General features: G+C 38.2%; 1 protein-coding gene across 2 annotated transcripts in view; it reads right to left on the bottom strand.

Annotated features, from left to right (window-relative positions):
• Positions 1–25,631, bottom strand: part of GRB14 (growth factor receptor bound protein 14) — a 107,702-nt gene that overhangs the window by 9,240 nt on the left and 72,831 nt on the right. For both annotated transcript variants that reach the window (XM_059704254.1, XM_059704255.1), the window contains 6 exons: positions 16,975–17,096; positions 14,290–14,364; positions 11,504–11,641; positions 7,654–7,764; positions 7,354–7,449; positions 1,591–1,671 (listed from right to left, as the gene is read on the bottom strand). In XM_059704254.1, coding sequence (XP_059560237.1) covers positions 1,591–1,671; positions 7,354–7,449; positions 7,654–7,764; positions 11,504–11,641; positions 14,290–14,364; positions 16,975–17,096 — 623 coding nt within the window. The remainder of the gene's footprint in view (positions 1–1,590; positions 1,672–7,353; positions 7,450–7,653; positions 7,765–11,503; positions 11,642–14,289; positions 14,365–16,974; positions 17,097–25,631) is intronic.

The raw sequence follows: 25,631 nt of genomic DNA, 5'->3' as shown, positions 1-25,631 counted from the left end.
AAAGTTCTTTGTGACAATTTTTTCCTATGATTAAGAGGGCACTAAACAATAATTGCCTTCAAAGCTGGTGTTAACACACTCATCCTAATAACTTTACACTCTAAAAGAAATGTAGAAGGATTTAGAAAAGGATTAAGTTAATAAAATTCATTATTCTTTTTATTCATATAGATTGAAAGATAAAGATAAGCTGACAAATTATAAAAATACCTTAAAGCAGTTGCTTATATAGAATTTCATTACATTTCCTGTTTCTTATTTTAAGGCTTAAAAGTAATAGGATACAAAGGTGAGAAGTTACTCTTCCATAACTTATAGTTAAAGCAACATAACTACAGAATTGGAGTTCTTTTTCCATATTAGCCTATCAGGCTTCATAATCAACATTATTTCATGCCTCATTCCTAGAACTGAGCATTTCATCTGCTACATTACATGTGGGGAAATGTGCCTGCCTTGGTCACAGGCATGCGGAGCATATTTTTAACCTAAATGGAAGTGCAGCACATTAGCTGATTTGTAACACAGGCACATATGTCTGAATTCCTAATATATTCAATGTGAAGAAGCACAGGTGAAAACAGAACATAAACTTTAAGAAACAGAGGTGTGGATACACGGAACAGACTGTCGGAGGTCCGAGGGGCTTGGGGTAAGGGGGACTGGATGAAAGAAGATGATGCGATTAACCAAAAAAACATACGCATTGTCTATGGACATAGACAACAATGTGGAGATGGTGAGAGTGAAGGGGGAGAGGGCTGGGTGGAAGTGGGCAAAGTGAGGGAAAGTGGGGGACATCTCTAATAGTGTCAACAATAAAAATAAATAAATAAATAAACAACATTCTTGTGTTAATGCACAGAAAATTGAAATTGGTCCTAAAGAATAAAGATGTGTGTGTGTGTGTGTGTGTGTATGTGTGTGTGTGTGTCTGCAAATGAATATCCATGTTGTATTCAGTATAAATCTGAGAAGCAGCAGTAGACTTAATATAATGATGCATGACCTATATTTCAGCTGGCAGTTTCTGGGTTTTCTGTAAAACCATTTGTTTTTTAAGGACATGGAACTTTTAAAATGTTATTGTTAGAGAGCCAGAATGCAAAAAAGTACACGTGTGTATAGTACAGCTTTAAAATTTTCAAATATTTATAGTAGACTACTAGTATAACAATTCCAGAAATAAATAAGCCCATACTAAAAATCAATAATTAAGGAAACATTTACAACCCCACAGAAAATATTCCATATATCATCTTATTAAGATCTAATCCTCAAATAATGAGACAAAAGGACTCAAGTAATTCTTTCAAATATTTAAACATTTTCGTTAACATGTAGCTATCTATTTTAATTGAATATTTCATATATACTCTGCTGCTGCGATTTTATCACATAGGCTGCAATCATACAAAATCAAAAAATAAGTAATTCAATATAACATTATGGTAAGATAATGCCAAAGAATTGCTTTACTTGACCAAAAGGAAAGAATGTAGATGTATTATCATGTGCATTTATAATGCCATGTAACTGCAAATTAATATAATATAAAATAAAATATAGGTTTGATAATTTGGAGCTTACCATGGGTGATATACTCTGAGAACTGCAGCCACCTCTACCGTGATACGGATGCATATAATTCTGGTACAGCTGCATGCCATACTGCAGAACACATGAATAAAAACACATTCCACCACTTTTACTGCACAGGTAAGTCATGGCAATTAATACTTTCATTACTTAAACACCATCAAAATAAAAACTATAAGTGTTCCTTAAAACTAATAAATTAGTAACAAAATTTTTGTAAGATAAGCATTCAGTTCCTTGAAAGGATACATTTAAAAACACAGTGTTTTTTATTTGGACGCACTCTTAGGTGTAGCTCACCAGTATGAAGACCTGGAACTGACATTTCTATACGTTATTTTTAGCACCACTAGCACTAAAACTGTTTAGAGGGGTATGTCACTTACTGATAAGAACACTCGCTTGGGAAGGGTGCCAGGCTTTATGCTACAAAGACTCTGCAAACGCTTCCTAAGCAAAACCAGGCAAAATTCGCCAATCAGTCATTGACAATGTCTCTGATCAATCCATGGCATGGATCACATCGTCTCTGATCAATCCATGGCAGGGCTCTGTGTCAAAGACCTTCGGCAGTGTATCTCCTCCGGTAACGATACGATTATGACATGGTTTTATGTATGGCTTTACATTCAGGGAAATCAAAATGGTGGGGAATCAGGCTGATTTCAGACAAAGGGTCACAAAATACAACATAATGGCAATAGATCAGAACTGCAGCGTCTTTACTTTCGGGGTAGCATTATAAGACTTGGGCTGCCAGGCTGCAACTGGGAAATGGGTCTAAACTATAAACTGGATTATTAGTTTGAGAAACATTAAGTATGCCAACTGCAATGACCACACTTATCTTGCAGGGGTCTCCATCTGAAACTGGAAGATAACCCCTAAGATTTAGGTCACTTTATTTTAAAACAAAGGAAGGAAGGAAGCAACCCCTGAGGCAGACGGGCTTTTTTTAGGGGGGGGGGGGGGTGGCGGGGAGCTGTTTACACTCTACAACTCTCCATTTCATGGAGCTAGGATGAACTTTAAAGTAGGTCCTCTATAAAAAGAGATTTAAGAGAAACAATGGAATCCAATTTTACCTTTGGGGTGAATACCATTTAAACATCCCAATAGTCTTTACAGTCTCTACTATAAAGACTATTTCCTTAAAAGCAATTTCAGTGAGGTGGATAGATTTGGTAATTAGACAGAAAATCAGAGTGGAGTGCAGAAAGTCACTATTTTCAAAATTTTGCTTTCAACCTGAATATAAACCCATATTCATTTAAAATTCTATGTGCTGACTTCTTTATTCTTTTTTTTCTCTCTCAAAATCTAAAAATTATTTTTCTAATTTAAGGTCTGATTGACATTAATGAGACCTAATAAATTTTATTATAAATCAACTCTAAACCTACAATAATTTTGAAAAAGAACACAGGGGAGCTTAATTCCTAGTCAAGTTCATTTTGGAGAATATACAATAACCTCCAACCAACACTTTCACAAGGTGCATGCTGCTTGGCCACCTTTTATTTATCTGCAGTGAAAAGCCCGCTACCGACTAATATGACTGTTTTCTTCAAAGATGTATTGTCCCGGGTGCCTGTGGTGTTAGGTAGTTGCTTCAGTGCTGTTGGAGGTCTTTGGTAGGCATTTAACTCTGGCCGAGGGGTAGGGCACAGGTCACCTTAACACTTCCCTGCCCCTATAGAGGGGCAGGTAAAGAAAAAAAAATACGTTAGAGTGAAGCCAGCACAGTTTTAATTGAGGGAAAGGGAAGGAGACATGTAACTAGGACATTGTACATGAGCAAATCCCTTGCCTAAGTCTCGGATTTTCTACGATTTTCTATAGTTTAAACCCATTTCCCAGTTGCAGCCTGGCAGCCCAAGTCTTACGATGCTACCGCGAAGGCGGTGCCGGCAGCCAGGGGAAGGAAGGCCCATTCTTGCACGAATCTTCGTGCATAGAGCCTCTAGTTTCATTTTAACGTCGAAGAGGAAAAAAATCAACTCCTAGTCAGGGCCACTGTCTACGTGGAGTTTGCATGTTCTCCCCATGTCTTTGTGGGTTTTCTCTGGGACTCCGGTTTCCTCCCACATCCCAACCATGTGCAACTGAGGTGAACTGGCGTGTCCACCTTGTCCCAGTCTCAGATAGTGTGGGTGTGTGGGCCTGGGATGGAAGGGCATTGGGCCCACCTTGGGTCATGAGCTGCCAGGATGGGCTCCGCCAACCTCAACCCTGAACAGATTGGGAAATCATTACCTCACTTGTTTTTATACATTTTTCTTAACTGTATATATAGCTCACATTTATTGCAGTGGTTAAATGTTAGAAGCATTTTGGGTATTTATTTAGAAATTTGGTGATGTTTTTGTGACTAGAAATATGCCACAGGAACTTAAATCTTATTTTTATCGATTAGACTAAAATAAAATTGGTTTCATTATACATCGTTTCTAAAGTTGAAGTTTCCAAGAAACAATCAAGGACATTAAGTGAGGACTTACTGTGCCATGATAAACTCTGGAAATAACACAATAGACAACTAAAGGAGACCATCTAAAGATACCCCTAACACCAGGCAAGCCCAGTGGCACTAGCCACAGGATCCAACAGAGGCCCCACTGACCACCTGCCAGGGAAACCAACTCAGTCCTCCAGTAGCATGTCTGTGCTGACAAGCCCAGACTCCTGGCTCGGAATATTTTCAAGTATAAAACAGATCATATCACTTTCTTGTTTGAAACCCTTCACCAATTTCTCACTGGCCCCAGAATAAAGGGCCTGACTGGCCCAGCCAGTGTGGCTCAGTGGCTGAGCGTCAACCTATGAATCAGGAGGTCACAGTTCGATTCTCAGTCAAACTTTAATTTTCTGAGGAAACGCCATACCGTTTTCCATAGTGGCTGCACTAGTCTGCATTCCTACCAGCAGTGTACGAGGGTTCCCTTTTCTCCACATTCTCGCCAGCACTTGTCCTTTATGGATTTGTTGATGGTAGCCATTCTGACAGGGTTTGCTTTTTTTTTTTTTTTTTCAAAACTACAACTTTATTTTGGTTGAACTGGGCAGTTATAAACTGATATTGCTACGACATATGTCTGCAATTTTGCTGCCTATGGAGTCTTGTAAGGTTTTTATGGTTTCCTGTCTTACATTCAAATCCTTTAGCCATTTTGAGTTTGTTTTTGTGTATGGTGTAAGTTGGTGATCTAGTTTCATTTTTTTGCATGTATCTAACCAAATTTCCCAGCACCATTTATTAAAGAGGCTGTTTTGACTCCATTGTATGCTCTTGCCTCCTTTGTCAAATATTGAGTATAATGGCTTGGGTCAATTTCTGGATCTTCTATTGACCAGCGGTTCTCAACCTGTTGGTCGCGAACAATGAAAATACATCCTGCATATCAGATATTTACATTACGATTCCTAACAGTAGCAAAATTACAGTTATGAAGTAGCAACGAAAACAATTTTATGGTTGGGGGTCACCACAACATGAGGAACTGTATAAAAGGGATGAGGCATTAGGAAGGTTAAGAACCACTCTAATTAGAAGAGAGGATCAGAGTGATTATTTCCATCCAATATGACTAGAACCATGACAGAGATAAGCACAGGATAGCACTGGGCCCCAGGGGAGGGTACCTCGCACAGACAGGAAAAGGTCATTAGAAAGACTCTCCTAGCGTACATGCCCTTGACCAGAATCGAACCTGGGACCCTTCAGTCCGAAGGCCGATGCTCTACCCACTGAGCCAAACCAGTCAGGGCTCTCCTCCTCTCTTCTTTTTCCCTAGAAGAAGGAAAGGAGAAAGGCAAAGGGTTTTGAATCCGTACCAAAAGGGAGGGAAAAAGAGCTCTACATGGACACAGAGCAGTCCACGTAAGACCCCAGAGGCCTGAAATAGTGTACAAGTTGGGGAATTATGATGTGTTCCAACAATAAAATGAAAGAAAGGATGGAAGGAGATGAGGTTGGAGAAAGGGGTCCCAGGCTGCCCTCACATGGAAGTCATTACAAAGCCTCTCTTTCCCACACTCCCTCCTCACTCTTTTTCTCCCTTTCACCAGGTTCACCTATTTGCTTTAAAATAACCCCTCAATTGAAAATTGAAAACAATTCAGGAAGGAAGACTTGCAACATAAATGGCATCTTGTGAATGCTCTGGAAATTAATCCGTTATATACATCATTCTTTTTGAGGTTGTTTTATCTTCCTTCTAAAGCCCTGACTGGTTTGGCTCAGTGGATAGAGTGTTGGCCTGTGGACTGAAGGATCCCAGGTTTGATTCTGGTATGGGGGAGGAGAGGGGGAGGAGAGGGGGAGGAGAGGGGGAGGAGAGGGGGAGGAGAGGCCATATGCCTGGGTTGCAGGCTTGATCCTCAGTGTGGCGCCTGCAAGAGGCAGCCGATCAATGATTCTCTCTCATCATCATCATCATCATCATCATCATTCTCTCTCTCTCTCTCTCTCTCTCTCTCTCTCTCTCTCTCTCTCTCTCTCCCTCTCCCTCTCTCCCCCTTCCTCTCTGAAATTTATATATATATGTATGTGTGTATATATATGTATATAAATATAATTTGTTTTAAAAATAGGGCCTCGCTGATGCTTGCCTCCCTCTCCAGCCTCACCTGGAAAAGCTTTACCATAACTGAAGCAAATAGGGGACACCAATGTGGTAGCGGAATAATGGCCCCATCGATGCCCACATCTGAATCAAATGTATTGTCTTGCACCACTGTCATTCAGAAGTCTTAGTTGGCCTAAAAACGAAGTGTCAGCAGGGCTGCGTCCTCTGTGGGAGGAGATCTGGTAGAAGGGGGAACCAGAAGAGAGAACCATTGGTATGCTGTGTGAATAGAACTCGGTGCGGGTTGCTGGATTTCAGGAGAGGAAGGGGCCCTGAGCCGGGGAGTCTGGGTAGCCTCTAAAAGCTGGAAAGGACAAGGAAATAGATTTCCTCCCACAGAGGATGCAGCCCTGCGGACACTTTGTTTTTAGGCCAATTAAGACTTCTGAATGACAGTGGTGCAAGACAATACATTTGTATTGTTTGAAGCCACGACTTCTGTGGTAAAGTTCTGTTAAACGTGCAAGCATATAGATTTGAAAAATAAATGTTTTCTATACATTTTGGAAGACATCAGTTCTATGTCTCTCTTCTCTACCTACCTTTAGAACATTCTTACTCCTCTCAAAACGCTTACCCACAAATTATGCTTATGAAGTTGTAATTTCTACTTAACACAAAGGTAGATGTTTTAATAATATACCTATAGTAATCTTCACATAACTATTTGAGTTGTACTTAAAATAGAAATCGATTTACACAACAATTAAATGAAACACGAAACCACTACACTGAACCTATCTAGGTGGGCCCATTTTAAAACGCACTTCATATTGGATGGATGGCCATGTTTTTAAAATATACACTAAGTCATGTACAGAAGTTCCCATCTGTTCCTGGCTCTATGTGTAACATTCTTAGACAAAATTAAAAGCAGAACATTTCTAAACATGGAATACTTACTTCACACATAAAAGATAAATATTAGGTTACTCTACCCCTACTCTGCAAATGTTTATCGTTTAGACAAAAATAAAATACACACATTGGAAGGTGGTGATTTTTCTTCTTCCTCACATACCCACACAGACTCATAGTGAATCTCTGCATTTTGAACTACAGCTATTTTCAAACCCTGATGGTACGCCCAGCATTTAATAGAAACGCCCAACTACGGTGAGATTACCTTGAGCAATCGAATCGCCGTCACCCAGCACATCCTACTCTGCTCTTCTTCCGCACAAAGCATTTTCAGGTCTCGGGGCCCTCGCGCTTTGTTAGGCTAGAAGGCCACAGCACATTGTTTATCGTTAATGCATATCTTGAAGGTAACACCTGTTGAAATAAAAGCCACTAAAATTCTCCCATATATGTAAGAGAAAGCTGTCTCTCTCTCTCTTTTTTTAAAAGAAATTAAAAAGAAACTCAAGCTTACCTAAAAGGTTGAGGCTTGCTTTACTCATCTATCAAAATATTAAGCCTGTACCTTAAAGCAGAATCCATAGTTAGCTGGTGCTCCATGCTTTTTTTTGCCTGCCAGGGACACATAAATATCACTATTGCCGAATTCGCTGAAAAACTGCAAATGCCGTGGTTCCTAAAAAGAGAAAGTGTGTGAGTGTTGACATAGGTATATATTTTACACTATATCTTGTGCATCTCTATTATAGTACACTAGAGGCCCAATGCACGAAATTCATGCACAGGTGTAGTCCCTAAGCCTGGCCAGGGCCCATCAGATTCCCCTGCCTCCCCGCCTCCTCCTTCTCTTGCTCCCTCAGTGCCCGGCCACCATTGCTGGTCACCCGCCATGTTCTGTGCCGCCCCCTGGTGGTCACTGCACATCATAGCGAGCCACGGAACTCCAAATAATGTCACAGAAACAGAAGGGAAGAAAAACTAAGACACTCTATCCTTAAATAACCAGGGGCTTGACACAATCTTACTTAATTTGAGGAGTAGCAACTTTTTATGATTTGACTTCCAATATACAAAAAAATACTATTCTAAAATTATTCCCTTCAACTACCATTTAAAGGATTCCAAAAGACAGAAGCCAGAAGGAATGGTTTTGGAAATGTTTTCCTTTCTGGGTTTCAATCACTGTAGTTCACTAAAGGGAAGAAGGTTTGTTTAAGCTTCTGCAGCAGTTAGAGAAGAAAAAGGAGCCTCAGACAATGACCCTGCTTCGTTCAGAAATAACCATTCCTCACGCCTGTGTACTGCCTAACACACCACGGCAGGCAGCGACAGGAGGCATGCCTATCTCCCTTCGCTAACAGAAGGAAGCCTGTGCCGACAAGTTCAGGGAAATTACCTGGCAATGGGTTGTGTCTGATTTTCAAGGCAAAGCGGAATCCTGAACAGCTATCTCTTCTCTGGAAAATCCATGGGATTTAGAACTGGTCATGGGAAATCACTGGGTCATATTATTCTGCGATAGGTTAATAACTTAGAGAAGTGTTTAATTCTGGGGTTGAGTATATAATCAAAACTGACTGAAATACATTTGTTCTTTACAACCCTGCTACTGGTAGTGTGGTCCTAGACCACACCAGCATTACCTGGGAGTTATTCAGCAATTTTAGCAACCCATTCAAATCCTAATCCACAAAAATTTCAGTCATTTACCAGCAGGCTATGCTGTCCCCGATGATTGGCACAGTGAGAATTGCTATGCACATACGTGGTTCTCTGCATGTTACTATTCTGAGGCATTTATATCTAATGAGTGACTATAGTTCCAACTCCATGGGAAAATAACACAAAAAAGAAAACTGCTAAAATAGACCCAGCCCAGGGCCCGTGAAACAGGGGAGGAGAAAGGAGAAAGATCCTCTTATTGGTATGGCCTTTCAAGCTTACTTCCTATAGCGAAACTGATTTGTTAGTAATAAGTGTCTGATTTCTATGAAGATGAAATAAGACCATCCCTGTCCACTGATATACTGTACAAGTCAAGTCATTCGAATGTGAGAAAAGACAGCTCGAGAAACACTGGAAGTTCATACAGCCATGATGACGTTCCTCTTTTGATTGATTTTTCCCATCACTAAAGCATATCAAGGCTTAGGACATTATACTAGCAAGACTACAAGACCGAGTTGGCATGGCTAACAAAAGCTAAGCATGTGCATGTATACATCAGAGGGTTTGGAGAGGAGAGTCATTAGATGCCTCCCTATAAATATAAGTCACAGTCATATTCCAAGGCTTACAGCAGTGGTTATCTAATTCCCACACAGCCTATGTCTTTAGAAAGTAAAATAAATTGAGACCCTTTTCACAGAAAAAGGACAGGATATGGTCTCCTTGCCAGGTAGAAATGTTAGCATTAGACATTAGATAATCTCCATAATTTGTATCAGTCATAATTCTTGAGGTTCCATAATACCTCAAATTTATTTTTTGAGTGGAACTCAAAATCATTTCATGTACAGACTATGGAACATGAGCTCATTGGGCACAGACTAAAGAGAACCTTATGTACTGATGCACAGCAAAGTCAAACACTATATTGAAAAAGCTACGGTCTAGCCCAGCCGTGGGCAAACTACGGCCCGCGGGCCGGATCCGGCCCGTTTGAAATGACTAAAACTAAAAAAAAAAAGACCGTACCCTTTTATGTAATGATGTTTACTTTGAATTTATATTAGTTCACACAAACACTCCATCCATGCTTTTGTTCCGTCCCTCCGGTCCAGTTTAAGAACCCATTGTGGCCCTCGAGTCAAAAAGTTTGCCCACCCCTGGTCTAGGCTATGAATAGGGATTTGATGCTTAGGATTCTGCCAAGGCAGGGGGAAGACCACTGCCAGGATAAAATTATGTATCCAGGTTAGATCCCATCACCTCCACCCTAAATTACCAAAATTATCATCCAATTAGGATCTGTGCTGCTCATCTCCCTCTTTCTTCCTCTTCTCTCTCTCTCTCTCCCTCTCTCTCTTTCTCTCTCTCTCTCTCTCTCTCTCTCTCTCTCTCTCTCTCTCTCTATCTTTCTCCTCTCTCCATCCCTCCCTCCCCTGCTCCCTCCTCCTCACTCTCTTTCTCTACTTGATTTTTTAAAAACTCACTATGGTCATACTAATCTTACAACTTAATCATTTTACTCACTTGCTAAAAAATTTTCACTGGTTTCCTATACTGAGTTGAATAATAGCATCCCAAAAAATATGTCCATGTCTTAACACCCAAGAAACTGTAACTATTTCATATTATTTGTTTGGGACGTAAATCCAATGACAAGCATCCTTATAAGAGACACACCGAGAAAGGGAAGAAGGCGCCAGGAAGACAGAGGAAAAGACTGAAGTTAGGCAGTCACAAGCTAAGCCTCCTAAAAAGGTAAAGGATAAAATAATGACAATGGGAAATAAATAATGGATGAACATTCCCAGCATAAAAGAAAAACAGGAATTTGAAGATTGAATGCATATGTTGAGAATCAGGAAAGTTTTATTAGAATATATTTGAATGCACCTAGAAATATGGCAGACAAATTACTGAACATCAATGGTTATAATAATATTGGAAAACATCCAGAGAAAAAGGACTGATTACCCATAAAGAATCAATAATGTCATCACTGACAAAATACAATTAAAATAACCTCTCATGAAAACTCCCCAAAGTAGTTTTACTTGAAAGATATCACTGCATGGCATGGAATGTCAACACTTATAAAACACACACCATATGGCACAGTCTACATCGACAATACTACACAGAAACACAGACTGCACAGTGCCAAGCATTGTATGAATTACATGTGTGAGTGCTTATGTATGTGGGTATGGACATCTGCACATGTGTGTCTATGCAACTGTAGACATAGGTATACATACTCAAGCACACAAACAAATACATTTACCCCTGATCATAACATAATTTCCTCAGGGGAGAAAACTAACAGACCCAACGGCATTAAAGACCAATTACGGACTCAGTAAGTGTTACTAATGGCACCAATATCAAAGTTCAGAAGTGGGCAAGATTAGCAGTATGACCTGGCGTAAAAAGAAAAGGTGTGAACTATATTGGGCCTCAAAATCTGCACTGCAGAGTAAGGAGGAAGGAGGTGAATTCATAATGGGAAAGAGATGAGCAGAAGATGTGGTACTGAAATAAGATCATCTAGATTCCATCAAAGGATGTATCTAGTGGGAAATAAAGCTGCATAGTTAGTTTTCAAACAGATTAGAACAAATGTTTGGAATCCAAAAACATTACCAACTCTTGAGATCAAGTAATAAAGTAATAAAGAAAACAAAGTAAAACTCATTTTAACTTACAACATCTATGATTTATAACATATCATTTATATTTCCAAATACCTTTGATGTCCCTTTAGTAGAAAAATATAAACCAGATCTTCTTAGAAGGAAGTAAATCTTTTTCCAAGACTTCTTTCCCTGTTCTTTTGCATGTAAGAAGCCATGGATTTCAGGATATGTGCTTGAACTCAGAAACATCTGAAAAAAGAAATTAATTTTTAAATCAATGATATTGTAGCCTTATATTAATCATGTTCAGATTTCAAATATGAACTTGTAAAATCTAACAATATCAATACCATCTATATACCATTATAGAAATGACAATACATACACAACAGGAAATAAATCAGTCTTTCAAGCTCCCAGTGAATAGGTTTACAAAATATGTTTACATTCTAAGTTATCAATACTTAGCCAAACATTAAAATTATATGTTATTTGAATGTCCCTATGAAAAATTGCACTTCATCTGTGGAATTAAGTCCTGACACTTTTCACCCTTTTCTATGATTTTTCCTGAGAACTTAACAATTTCAACTTTATTATGGTGTAGGACCATAATCCTGACTTCAGTTATTCAATTATTGAGAAAGTTAAGCCAAGTTCACCTCCTTGATGAGGGTAAAGCAAACTCTATCTCTTTGTCTCTAGGGTTCTCAGTTGTGAGTAGGTATGCCAGGTTATGTTTTCCAAAGAGAACTACAACCATATCTTCCATTCCATGTGTTCCTATGCAAAGTATCTGGCCACTGAATCACAAAGAGGCGGAATCTGTTTCTTCATGCCCCATGAATTTCAGCAAGGCTTGTTGGTGACTGCTTTGACCAATAGAATTGGCAAAAGTGACAGTCGGCCAATTCTACTAGTAACTATAGTCCTTAACTAGCCTGATGGCTTCCACTACTTAACTCCTGGAGGCTAACGGTCACATAAGAAATATGACTACCCTGAGAAATCCTGGAGGATGAAACACCATGTGGGGAGAGACAGAGAGGCCAAGGAGGACCAGGCACATGTAGTGAAAAGCCAACCTACAAGGGACTCTTCAACCCCTCCATGAATCAATGTGTCAGAAATGACCCACGTAGCGAAACCCTTGCAAATTTCTGACCCACAAAATTGTTGGCAAAGTGTGAGTGAGTACTTAAGCCATAAGGTTTGGAATACTTTGTTACACAGTAGTAATTAACTGGCACATGTGGTGGTCAGGAAAAAGACAATGAAAAGAAATAGCTTTGAGTGGCTGTGCTAAGTGTCATTAATAAAACAATGGAAATGCATGAGCATCTACTTAGAAGAAGAAAATAAAAATGCCTATTAATAAATAAATGCAAAAAGGTAAAACTTGAAAGTAAGAGAAATTATTAGCTAAAACAATGGAACATTTTAAAAGGCTACTCAGGGAAAGGCTGCTAGTAGATATTTATGTTCTTTAAGTAAATTACTAATTTTTTTAAATTTAATGAGCCACAGATATTAATTAATTGACATGCAAAACAGGCAAGTACAATTTTTAGTTTGAGTGCTTTCCAAGTTATTAAAGCAAACCAATTAAATTTTTAAAAGGGGGCCATAGAGGTCACACTAGAAAAGAAAAAAACATTTTGAAAACTGGAAACATAGCCTCGGTAGACAGAAGAGGTCAGCGCCTCATGCAAAACCATCTGATTCCAAGGCTTTGGTTTTTCTTGTTTTTATAATTTAACATTAAAGTAATATAACTACATTATAGGAGAATTTTTCAAAGGTGGTGGAAGAAAAACTCCAACCCACCACCCTGTCTATCCCACTGGTGAGGCACTGCGAAGGCTGAGAGTTGAGGTGCTGGGTACTGCTGCTACCATTTACCCAAATATTCTGAGGGGGCATCTGTGAAAACCCAGTAGCATATAAGTAGCTTTAAGAAATATTTCTCGAGACTAATCATATTTTAAAAACATTTTGAAGTGCAAAATGAAATATAACCTCATAAGAAGCTCACAGAAAATGAATCTGCCATATCCAATATATTTCATTATCAATATATTTAAAGTAGAATCTATATTGAAAATATTGAAAGTTTTCTTCATTTATGTTCAGAAAATATTGAGTGGATTGGGGGGTGTCCAGGTCTTAGATCAAATAGCACCCATTATAAAGAAATTGCTCACCCTCAACCTAGTAATAACTCTAGAGCTGCTAGTGTAAAGTCTAGTACTCTATCAACAATAAAATAAAATAACAAAAATCATTATTTTACTATAATGAAAATGACTTGGGAAATGATCACCTACAATTATAGCCAGTGTAGCAGAAATTAGCCCAAAAAGTGCAAAACCAAGGAGATTTTTAATTAAATAACCAGTACTTTTAATTCAGCTAAGATATTTCTGTCATAGATATTACAAATGTTAGTGTATGAAATAGATATATTCTAGATAGTTTTTTTCTCCTCCTATTTAATAGCTAAATATTTTATTACAAATAGGATTGAGGGCATTTGTTATAAAACTTAATACTAAATACCTATTATTAAAATGACTACATTTTACTGGAAATTTTAATTTTTCAAAAGACTAACATAATCTTTAAACACATCACAGAGCAAAACTGCAAGTTTCCTTTCATGATACATACTTGTTAAATGTTTAAAATTCTTTGATAATTGGCCCAAACTGGGAAGATTAATAGGGAGTCTTATTGATTTCAGAAATTCTTTATCCAGATTTTGCTCTTTTCAGTTGTACCTCCAGCAAAAATTAATCATTCAAGGCATAACATTGCAAATTCTGGACATTTATAAATATGGACCTTAAAGTTTCTCTTTATTATTACTTAAATATTTTAATGAAAATGTATTTTACCTGCAAAATCAGTGCGGGGGATATCTCACCATTGGTTTCCGTTGAGAAAGACACCATATGCTCTGGAAAAAAATACTGACAAAAAGATACAGGTTACATTATCCCACAACCGGTGATAAAACAGATTCAATTGTGACCATTGAAATCTCAGGCAAAAGTTCTTTAAATCAGTGTGCTGAGAATATGAAGTGCTTTGAAAAACGCCAGTCCCTGGACTCTGCCCTCAGTATTTCAATGAGATGGTCAGAGTAGGACCCAGAGTAGCAGACACCTTCAGATGCTGCCATGAAGAGATCTCCATACCTCACTTTCCACAAAACACTGCCCTCGAGACAGTGCCTGCTCCTGCATCTCTTCCCTGAATCCTGCAACCACTCTAGCAGGCACTGAAGGACTATCCTCTCCATTTTAGAAAGTCAAAGTTCATAGAAGTGAAAAGCATAGTCAAGGTCACAGCCCACAGTGTAGAAGAGCCAGAGAGCAGAAATCCAGTTCTTTCCACTAACTGTTTTTCCAAACTTGTTTAATCATAAAATTTATCCAGAGTAGTTGTTTGATATAGGAATTCTCAGGCCTCATTCCTGAAGAGCCTGATTCCATAGTCCCGGGTAGTCCTGGATCTTGTGTTTTTCATAAGCACTCTCCCCCTCCTCTGGATAATTTTTATAATCAGACAAGTTTGGGGAAATATATTCTACACTAGAGGCCTGGTGCACGAAATTCATACACAGGTAGGGTCCCTAGGCCTGGCCAGCGATCAGGGCCGATTGGGGCCTTCCGGCTGCTGGTGGGGTCTTCCTTCTGGCTGCCGGCCAGGGCCTTCCTTACCCAGCTGCCGGCTGCTGGCCAGGGCCTTCTTTCATTCCATGCCACCCCCTGGTGGTCAGCGCACATCACAGGGAGCTATGGAACTCCTGGCCTCCCGGTTGAACCCCCAAGGGGACACTTTGCATATTAGCCTTTTATATATCTAGATTACTGCTTCTAGAGTGGGTTTTGCAACAGTAGTTCTATTAACATTTGGTCTAATAATACTGAGTGGTGCGGGGAGAGGGACCTGTCCTGTGCATTGTGGGATGTTTAGCAGCATTCCTGGCCCCTGCTCACTAGCAGCCCTCCCCACACACTTTGTGACAACCACAAACATCACCAGACATTGTCAAATCACCACCCCAGTTGGGAACCACTGTTACAGGTCTGCAAAATGAATGTATAGCCTGTTTACATTTTTAAAAAATAGATAAAACTCAGAATAAACACTAAACCATATGTTTATAATTATGACTTTTAAATTCTTGCTTTTTATAAAGATTCATAACAAGAAAACAGTTTCCCTTCAAATTCTAATTCTATTTCATTTTTATTACAACTCTTATTTTCTTGGTCAAAGATCATTATGTTTTCATTAATAGGTTCAAATAAAACAGTAAGAAGTCTTTCAGGGTTTGGAAATATTCTATTTATGTTTAGTATCATATATTCTCCTTAAAGGATTATTTCAATCCAATTATCCAAAACCTAGTATAAAAGTGCTACAGCTGCACAAAAAAACACAATTTAAATAATAATCCCAGAGGCTATTCTGACTTCTCCAGATCCCTAATCTTCATTAGAATGTGACATACATTTATTATCATTTAAAGAGGACTATAATGAAAACAGTATTTACTAAATAATACACTGATCTTTATCTAATTTCTACTTTGCTCAGTGATTATTGTGCTAAAAACAAAATAATTTGTAATATCAAGATTCATGTCAATCTTTTTAAATTGATTTTACAGAGGGGAGAAGGAGAGAGAGAGAGAGAGAGAGAGAGAGAGAGAGAGAGAGAGAGAGAGAGAGAGATTTGTTGCACTTCTTTATGCATTCATCGGTTGATTCTTGTATGTGCCCTGACCAGGGACTGAGCCCACAACCTTGGCATATTGGGATGATGCTCTAACCAACTGAACTATCTTATCCTGCCAAGGCCAGATTCATGTCCATCTTAAATTTCTGGTTTAAGTTACAACACCCCCAACAATCATCAGTTCATTTTTACTTTAGAAATTATATATATTTTAAATTTCCCAAATTCTCTGAAAACTATTAAACTATAATATTTTGAAACCTGCTTCGTCAAGCAGGATATCTAATAATTCATTCCCTAAATCAAATGTATAGAATTTGGTTTTCTTTAAAAGCAAGAAAAAGAAACAAGAGTTCTTGAAAACCATGTATATGAATTTCTGTGATGATGTGGACTAATCAATGTTAGAGTAAGAAGAAATATGACTGCCCTAACTGGGGTTGCTTAGTGGGTAGAGCGTTGGCCTGCAGACTCAAGGGTCCCAGGTTCGATTCTGGTCAAGGGCATGTACCTTGGTTGCAGGCACATACCCAGTGGGGAGTGTGCAGGAGGCAGCTGATTGATGTTTCTCTCTCATCAATGTTTCTAGCTCTCTATCCCTCTCCCTTCCTCTCTGTAAAAAATCAGTAAAATATATTTTAAAAATAAATTAATTAATTAAATTAAAAAGAAAAAGAAATATGACTGAAATTATAAAGGACCACAATTCTTACCTACACATTACCAATTAGGGAATTATATTTTATTTATGTGACAATTTTCTTCACATAAACTAAAATAAAATTCAACTAATTGATTTATTTTCCACAACTATTAATGGGGATTTCACTTACCATCGGATTTTTAAAGAACTCATATTTGGCATAATTTTTTCTAAAGTATAGCTTATTTTCTTCTTCCATTCCCCAGTCAGACAGCACTTCAACCACCAGTTCATGATCTTCTATTATTCTTTCTGTAAAGAATGTTTCAGTTAGTATGTCAATGGATAGATGGATGGATAAAAATATAGCTAGGTAGACAAATATACATTTGGATGTATAGATCCACACAAATATATAAAATATATTATGTATGTATGTTTATTTAAGATACAAAATTTCAACTTGATTCTGAAATAGGTAGATTGGTAAAACTTTCTTCAATTTTGAATTAGTAATAACTGATTTTTATACCAAAGCAGACTGGAACCTGAAGAGAAAAATGACATAAAATATCACAATGCATTTTTTGCTAATTGTGAACCTTCTTTTATTGCTATTTAAATGATAATATAAGTTTGATAACAAATCAGCATTAAGAATATGGTAGTTATTCTTTTTCTCCAGCTCATCATGCTGCCAAAATTAAAATATTTGCCTCCAGGATGAACAATGCAGCCCATGAAGAGAAGAAAAATTTTGACAGATTCAATACACATTTACGACACATAATCTGGATAGTTAAGAAAAATTAGAATAAATGCTTCAAAAGGAAAATATTAATTCAAGTATATAACATTTTTAAGAAACCTAATTTATTGTGGCACTTTATACTTTCAAAGTAATGTTCAGGGAAATACATATTGTATTAACAATGAAGATAATTAGGTAGGATGGGAAGGCACTTAGGAGGAAAGTCACTTAAATGAAATAAGCAATGACAACTTTAAAGCAGTGAACATAAGGTGCAAAATACCTATTCAATAAGAAACTGTGACATTCTTAGCAGCACTATTCATAATAGCCCCAAAATGGAAACTACCCAAATGCTTATCAATATGAGAATGAATAAGTTGTGTAAAGCACCCAGTGGAATAAATACTACAGTGATAAGCAGCTATATGGGTAAATTTTACAAACATAATATTAAATAAAAGAAGTCAGACACAAAGAGTATTTACTACATGATTTCACTTACATAAAGTTCGACACAGGTAAAATAAATCTACGGTGTCAGAAATCAAGGTAATGTGGATAGTGGGTGGGTAAGTGGGTGCTTGATGGGAGCCATGGAGCATGGGAAATATCCTGTCAATCTGAGTGTGAATACTCAGGTATATGCAATATCTGAGAATTCGAGTTGTCCACATATGGTTTGTTCACATTTCTTAAGGCATGTCATACTGCAATAAAATGGTAAAGAAACTGTGAAATTACTGATGCAAAACAGGAAATAGAGAACAGCCAAATAAGGAATCTGCTTTTTCTAGGACCTTTTTGAAAGTATCCGTGTCTCAGAAATTCAACACTCAATAGTGATCTGTGACCTCTAACACCCAAACCCTTGAAAGTAATGTCATACTTAAATAGAAGCTTATTCTTCTGAAAGGAAGTTCCTGCAAGAGTGCTCAATGAATATGGATGAGTTTGAGCTAAGTGTGTATCAACACTCTCAGTTCCGTTCCTGACTCTGACTGCTCTTTTTCTGTCTCATTGACTAGCTCCTACATGTAGCTCCTTCTCCATCCTAAGATGCAGTCCTTGGCTCAATTCTTTTCTTTCCCTTTCTCCAAACTAATTCATGCTCCCCTTTTTAGCCATCACATCTGTCAAGTTCCTTGAAGTGAAATCTCCAGCAACAGTTTCTTTCAGTCCCACTTCATTCCTAACTGGTAGACTTTCTACCTCCTCAGACACAGTTTGTCTAAAATCAAAGTCAGTAAGGCAGTTCCTAGAAATATTAAACACCTAGAGGCCCGGTGCCCCAAATCCGTGTGGTTGAAGCTGAGGGAGCGAAGGGAGAGTACCAGAAGAGGTTCGAGAAGTAATGCACTGAGGGGATTGGACAAATGCTGCAGTTCACAGTGAGGATCCGGTTTTCCTCCGATTTAGATAAGAGGTCTCGTCAAACGGAGAATATCATGAACTGGTGTGTTTTCATTGGATTACATTGGTTGCGGAGTGCAGAGCTGATCTTAAGAGGCTTAAGGGTGGAAGTAGAATATTATAATTAACAAGGTGATGGATGATGTGGCTTGGATTAGAGTAGCAGTCTACATGTAAAACGTGGGCATAATCTGGATGTATTGTGAATGTATAGCTAATGGTATTTGCTGACAAGTTTGACATGGAATGAAAGAGAGAGGATAGTTAAGGAAGACACCAAGGGTCTTTGCCTAAGTTCTCAGAAGAATAGTGTTGCCATTACTGAGTTTGAAAGACTGTAAGAGAAGTAGGCTGGGGCGAGGAAAGGGAGGATCCAAGAGTCATTGAGCTATTGAAGAGGAAGTTGCATCCTTGACCATCTTTCTATCCTTACATATGTCTGCTCACACAAACCCAGCTGATATTTTCAAGCTTATGACATATGTCCACATTATTAAACATAATATGTGCTAAGCACTATATCTATATTCTTCCCAATTACAGTGGGAGAAAATGTCAAGGTTTTAAGCCAGATAGTTGCTTGTTTGTTTCTTTATACCCATTGCTTCTCTTTAACACTAAGTAAAGCACATGTGTTCCCCTTACAGGATATACTACTCAGAGAGGGAAATGATAAAATGATGCATTTTCTTTTCTTTTGTACTTCAAAATAGACTTTATCAATCTTTGAGAGATAACTGCTTGGGGAGAATCATGCTTACCCAATCCTCCATTGCCACTTAAAGGAATCCACCCTCTGTCCTCTGGGGAAGGAGCTAGAGTTAAGGGGTTAGTGGAGGAAAGGGTGGAGTGGAGACTGAGAGAGAGCTAGATAGTAGGCAGATGGTGTAGGTCCCAAATGACGCTGTATCCTATCCCCTTCCAGAACTAGAACCCCAGGGTGAGGAGTTGATGGTGATGTACACCAGATGCGTTTTTGTGTGGTCCAACCCACACTGTAGCCCATGAGACTTCTAGCCTCAAGTAGAAGCCCGGCATCTAGCACGGTAAAGAAGCAACAGCAGAGTCTAATATTGAGACAGATGAGTCCATAGAACCCCAATATGGGGAAAGAGCATTGCAGTGGCACCAAGTGCCCCAGAAGGAGCATGGAAGGGACAAGAGAAAACCATGAACTTAAGGGGCTTTATGGCACAGTCAATACGCTTGAGAGGAACAAGAGTGTTCAGAACATGAAGAGTTGGACAAGATTTGGGCTAGAGTTAAACAAATACCCCTCCTGGGACTCAAATGCCCAACCAGAGTGTTGGAGGAGTAAAAGTAGGTCTAATTCTTCAACTGAGAATATTTTAAACTTGTATGTAACTCCTTTCTAGAACCTGAATTTATTATTTACCCCAACAAGACTGAGAACAATCCATAAAGCAAACAAATAAAGATTAAACTGTCTGCTCTTAAGAAGACAGGAGACAGAAGGTCAAAAATGTATTCAATTATAGAAATAAAGGAAGTTATATATCTACAAATCTCATTCTGAGGCCTTTTTCATTATTGTATTTAATTCTTATAATATCTGCAGTAGGCTGAATACTGCCCCAAAATAGTTCTGAATATCTGGAACCTGTAAATGTTATCTTGTATAGCAAAGCCTTTAGAAATGTCATTATCTTAAAGATATTGAGATGAGGACAATATCCTAGATTATCCAGGATGGCCCAAAATCCTAACACAAAAATCCTTATTAGAGAGAGGCAGGAAGAGATTTGACAGAAAAGAGGAAAGGGCACATGACCACAGAGGTAGAGACTCAGGTGATGTGGCCACAAGCAAAGGAATGATGACAGTCACCAACAGCTGAAAGAGACAGGAATGGGTTCCCCTTAACACCCCCAGAAACAGGATGGCCCTGCCAACACCTTGGTTTCAGGCCAGTGAAATTAACTGTAGGCTTCACTTCCAGAATTCCTAAAGATTACATTTCTGTTGCTTTAAGCCACTAGGTTTTTGGTAATTTGTTACAGAAGCCTTAGGACACTAGTACAATAATCTAATGAGCAAGTTATATCTCAGTTTTATAGAAAATGAAACTGAAGTTCAGAATAGCAAATCTCAGAATTCGAATGGCATCACATGTCTGGCCCCAAGTCAACACTCTTTGCACAGAGTTATCTCTGCCATCACTCGAGCTGCCACCTAAGGGAAACCTCAATCACGTCTACTGAGTCTGTTTATATCCTGCTCATTCCTTCTATTTTTTCATCTAAAATCACTCTCATGTTCCTGTGGTTCTCATGTTTCAATTACCTCCAATTATTTTATTTTGAAATGTGCCCCCCCCCCAAAAAAGAAACGTGTTCAATACATATTTACTAATTAAGTGAAAATAAACAACCACATTTTGAATGGAAGAGGAAAGAAAATAATGGGCAATATTTCCAATTATATCAGTCTTAGCTGTACATAAAAGTAACACAAATCATTTTAATCTGGGAAGCATCAAAAAAAGACAAGAAAACAACAAGAGTAGGAAATCCAAGTGCTTTTAAGAGCTACAGCAAACATGTAACAAAAGAAGAATGAGGAAAATACATGGGCTCACCAAAGAAGCGGCAGTCTAGCCAGGGCTTTGCTGACTGCAAATAAAGCCCAGCATGTCAATCAGACAGGAAAGATAAGGGATATGAAATCTACAGAAAATTTCACAGAAGTATAATACCACATGTTTAAATAATGCAAGTACTAGCATCAGGAAAACCTGCTGGTAATCTTCAGAAGAAAAATTTCTTCAAATAAAGCTAGCAAGTACTACCGTATGTAAGAAAGCAAAAGACATACTTTCCAATCCCTTAAATAAACTTCTTGATACCATTTTTAAAAAATGTATTTTTATTTATTTCAGAGAGGAAGGGGAAGGAGAGAGAGGGAGAGAGAGAGAGAGAGAGAGAGAGAGACATCAATGATGAGAGAGAATCATTGATCAGCTGCCTTCCGCGCGCCCCACACTGGGAATTGCGCCCACAACCAGGGCATGTGCCCTGACCAGGAATTGAACGGTGACTTCCTGGTTTATAGGTTTACACTCAACCACTGAGCAACACTGGCTGGGCTCTTGATACTATTTCACTGACAATTCAGATAACGTATAAAAAAGCAAATAAAGTCCAAATAAAATGCAGCTACAGGTTCTTCCCTCATATATGCATCTGGTAATGGAGTTAAAACTTCCTTATTACAGAATCTGGCTTTTTAAAAATTATATTATATTAAAAAAAATCTTTTTAAGTTTATGTATCTCCATCCCAATTTGGATACACTAGCATATTCCATCCCCCCAACCAAGTCTCATTATGTTAAATAATTAATGCTACAATAATTCAAATAACCCGAAGAGACATAATTGATAATCAGGTAATCACATCTTACAAAAAATTAGTGGGGCTTTTTTTTTTAGAGGCAAATATCCAACTAAATACAGACCTTAATAGGGAAAAAGTTCACCATGAAGATACAGGATGCCTAAATGGATTACTTTGAGAGGAAGAGAAATATGCCTTTGGGAGGCAAAGATTTACAGAAGGCCAGCTTTGTTTTCCCTGAGCCTAGGCATAAGACATCATCACCAAGACCTAAGAAAAAGAAGGAAAACAAAACAAAACAAAACAAAACAAAATACCAGTCTAGAGGGCTTACAATACACTTTCTCTTTAGTCTTCTTTAGCCCCATTCAAAAACCAAGCAGATTATAACCAAGAAATCCTAGTAATTTGTAATATATTTTAAAACATCTAAATAAAACAAATAATTATTTAAACAGGGGGCTCCTTGTTGCAACATTTCAAAACAATGACATTAGAAACTATCACCCAGAATGAACTCAGATACTTTTTGAGTAACTATTTGAAAAGCGACTCCAGGCAACTTTCACATAAATTCACCATGATTATTTTAAATATCTTATGTTTAAAGCTTCATAAATCCATCTAAAATACTACTTTAAAATAACTTATTAAAACTTTAAAGATATAGCTATATTTTCTAACGTTTTTAATTTAAGAGAAGTATTTCTCAGGCATTGGAAAGTGAATTACAAGGATCAAATGCCACTCCTATGTTGGAAAAAGAAAACCGGAGAGAGGCCCTCTTAAATCACTTCAACACAGCCACAACCAAAAAGGAGGAAGAAAAGGAAAGAAAGTCTCCAAAAGAGTAAAAAAAAATATTTTTTACAACAAAACCAAAAACTTCATATTGCTTTAAATGTAATTTTTGTTTCTAATAGATCAGTGTAGTATTATGGTAGCAAAATGAAACTAACAAATAATGATAACTACATATAACTGTTTCCTATTTAATTTTCAGAAAGGTTTTCTTTATAAAAAAAAAAAAAAAAAAGGAAACGAAAGAAGTTCCTTCTGAACAGTTTATTTAACTTGAAAGTCCTTTAAAAAAAACCTCAATCCTCCCAGAATGGAAAGTGTTCACCTGTGACCTTCTGCCGGGATTTCTTCGCTGAATCCACTGAAAGTACTGCGTGGGGCTCAAATAGAAACCCGAGTCCCTACTCTTCTCCTCACTTGATAAGAGAAGAAACAAGAGTGGCTTTTACCTCTAATTCACCCAGAAAACAATTCTCTGTATACCTTTGTTACAGGAAACTCCAGGAGACAAATGGTCCTTGTACTTCTCTCTGTGCGAGGTAGAAACTACACACATTTTGTCAATCTTATTTTCAGATAAAAATGAACAGCTTCTGACCAAGCAAAACAAAAACTGGAGGAGCAAAGAATAAAACAGGGCTCGGTTTCTAAAAGGTTCCTTAACCTAAGAAAACTGCTTAGTACCAACAAGGTCCCCTGGAAAATCGCCACGCCAAATTCAGCTCCCCAAGTCCAAGGGGAGAACGATCTTGACACTTCAGCTTGATGGGTATAAAGGCCTGTGGCTAATTCCTCAGCAAATCGAAATAGTCCTCATATTAACTCAGGCCCAACGATCACAACTTGTATTCATAGAAAGCCTTCTCTTCCCACAGTGTTCGCATATACGTAATCTCAAGCTGCCTGCTAATAACTGAACAGTTAAGAAACGGCTCCTATGAATTCCAAGTCACCTAACGCATGCTTTAAAAACTCAGAGTACATTTCCATGTGGGCACGGCATGTTGGTTTCTTTTCCAAGTCTCTGCCTTCTGTATACGTTATAATCCATCCTTTGAACTGTTTGATATAAATACCTTCCAGTTTAGTACAGCTTAGTCCAAAAGCCGTTTAGTTGTCCTAAATCCTGGGTTACAAACCTGTATGTATACACAGAGTTCCAGCTCTCACGGAATTACTGTCTCGTTGCAATAATATGAGCACTGTGAAGATAGTTGCAAAAGTGTTATAGCAGCACAGAAGGTGGGTACTTGCCCCAACTTGGACTTCCGGGAGATGTCTAAGTCTTTAAAAATCTCTTCAAGAGGTTTTTAAAATTGTGTTTATCCCCTTTTCCCTGATTACTACAACAATACATTTCCATTGCAGAAAATTTTAAAAACACAGAGAGCTGATAATCATAACCCATCTGTAAATCTGTCAATCAGGAATAAGCAGTTAACATTTCAGTATATTCCTCTGGCTTTTTCTCTGGTAAATATATACACATATATATAGCTGTGTATATGTTTTGCACAAAATTTGGAAAACACTGTATACATGTAAACATATATGTATATAAATATATATATATATATATATATATATATATATATATATATATATACACATACACAATTCCTACATTTGGTACAAATATGTATTTTTGTTCAATCATCATCACTATAATTTTACATGAGCCCATATCAGTCATCAAAAGAAAGAACTCCAAAAAGATAAGCAGAAGCTGCATAATTTACATCCTATTGGTTTCCAAAGTTTATAACATTCCCCTATTATTATAGCACTAGATTTTATTTTTCTAATTTTGGAATCTCAGAGGGAAGGCGGGGGAGCGTGCGTGGGTGGAAATCAACCAAAGACCTTCTATGCATATATGCATAACCCATGGACACAGACAATAGGGTGGCGAAGGCCGGGGTTTGGGTGGGGGGGCAGAGGCAGGCTGGAGGGGGTCAATGGGGGGAAAAGGGGGCATATGTAATATTTTCAACAATAAAGAATCATTAAAAATAAATGAATAGATAATCCTGCTTGAGCAGCCTAATGATATGTATTTCTTGTCCAAATTTCTTGTTCCCACGCCCATCAATAGCGTGTACCTGTGGAAGCACCGTTCCCAGGAGGCCACTCATCACTGCCGCGCCTAGTGCTTTCCGCACCACTCTGTTAGATGAGGGATTTGCAATTCCCTAAGGGCTGTATGAGAAGGGTCAGTGCCAGCAAGTATCCTGATTGCCTCAAGGAACAGCTTCTGAGCAGCAAAAGCCTGTGCCCAGGGGCTGGGCACATGGAAGAAGCAGATGTGTCTTCCTACCCACTGTCATAAGGAAAGGGCCACTCTGCTTCAGGAATCTGAGCGTGGAATGCCTCCCACTGCTTTTCTCTCTCTCCTCTCCCTAGAGCAGCGGTTCTCAACCTGTGGGTCGCGACCCCTTTGGCGGTCGAACGACCCTTTCACAGGGGTCGCCTAAGACCATCCTGCATATCAGATATTTACATTACGATTCATAACAGTAGCAACAT

This window comes from Myotis daubentonii, chromosome 7, assembly GCF_963259705.1.
Source record: "Myotis daubentonii chromosome 7, mMyoDau2.1, whole genome shotgun sequence".
Classification (NCBI taxonomy): domain Eukaryota; kingdom Metazoa; phylum Chordata; class Mammalia; order Chiroptera; family Vespertilionidae; genus Myotis; species Myotis daubentonii.
Note: the sequence above shows the minus strand (reverse complement) of the source record. Positions and strands in the feature narration are given on the sequence as shown.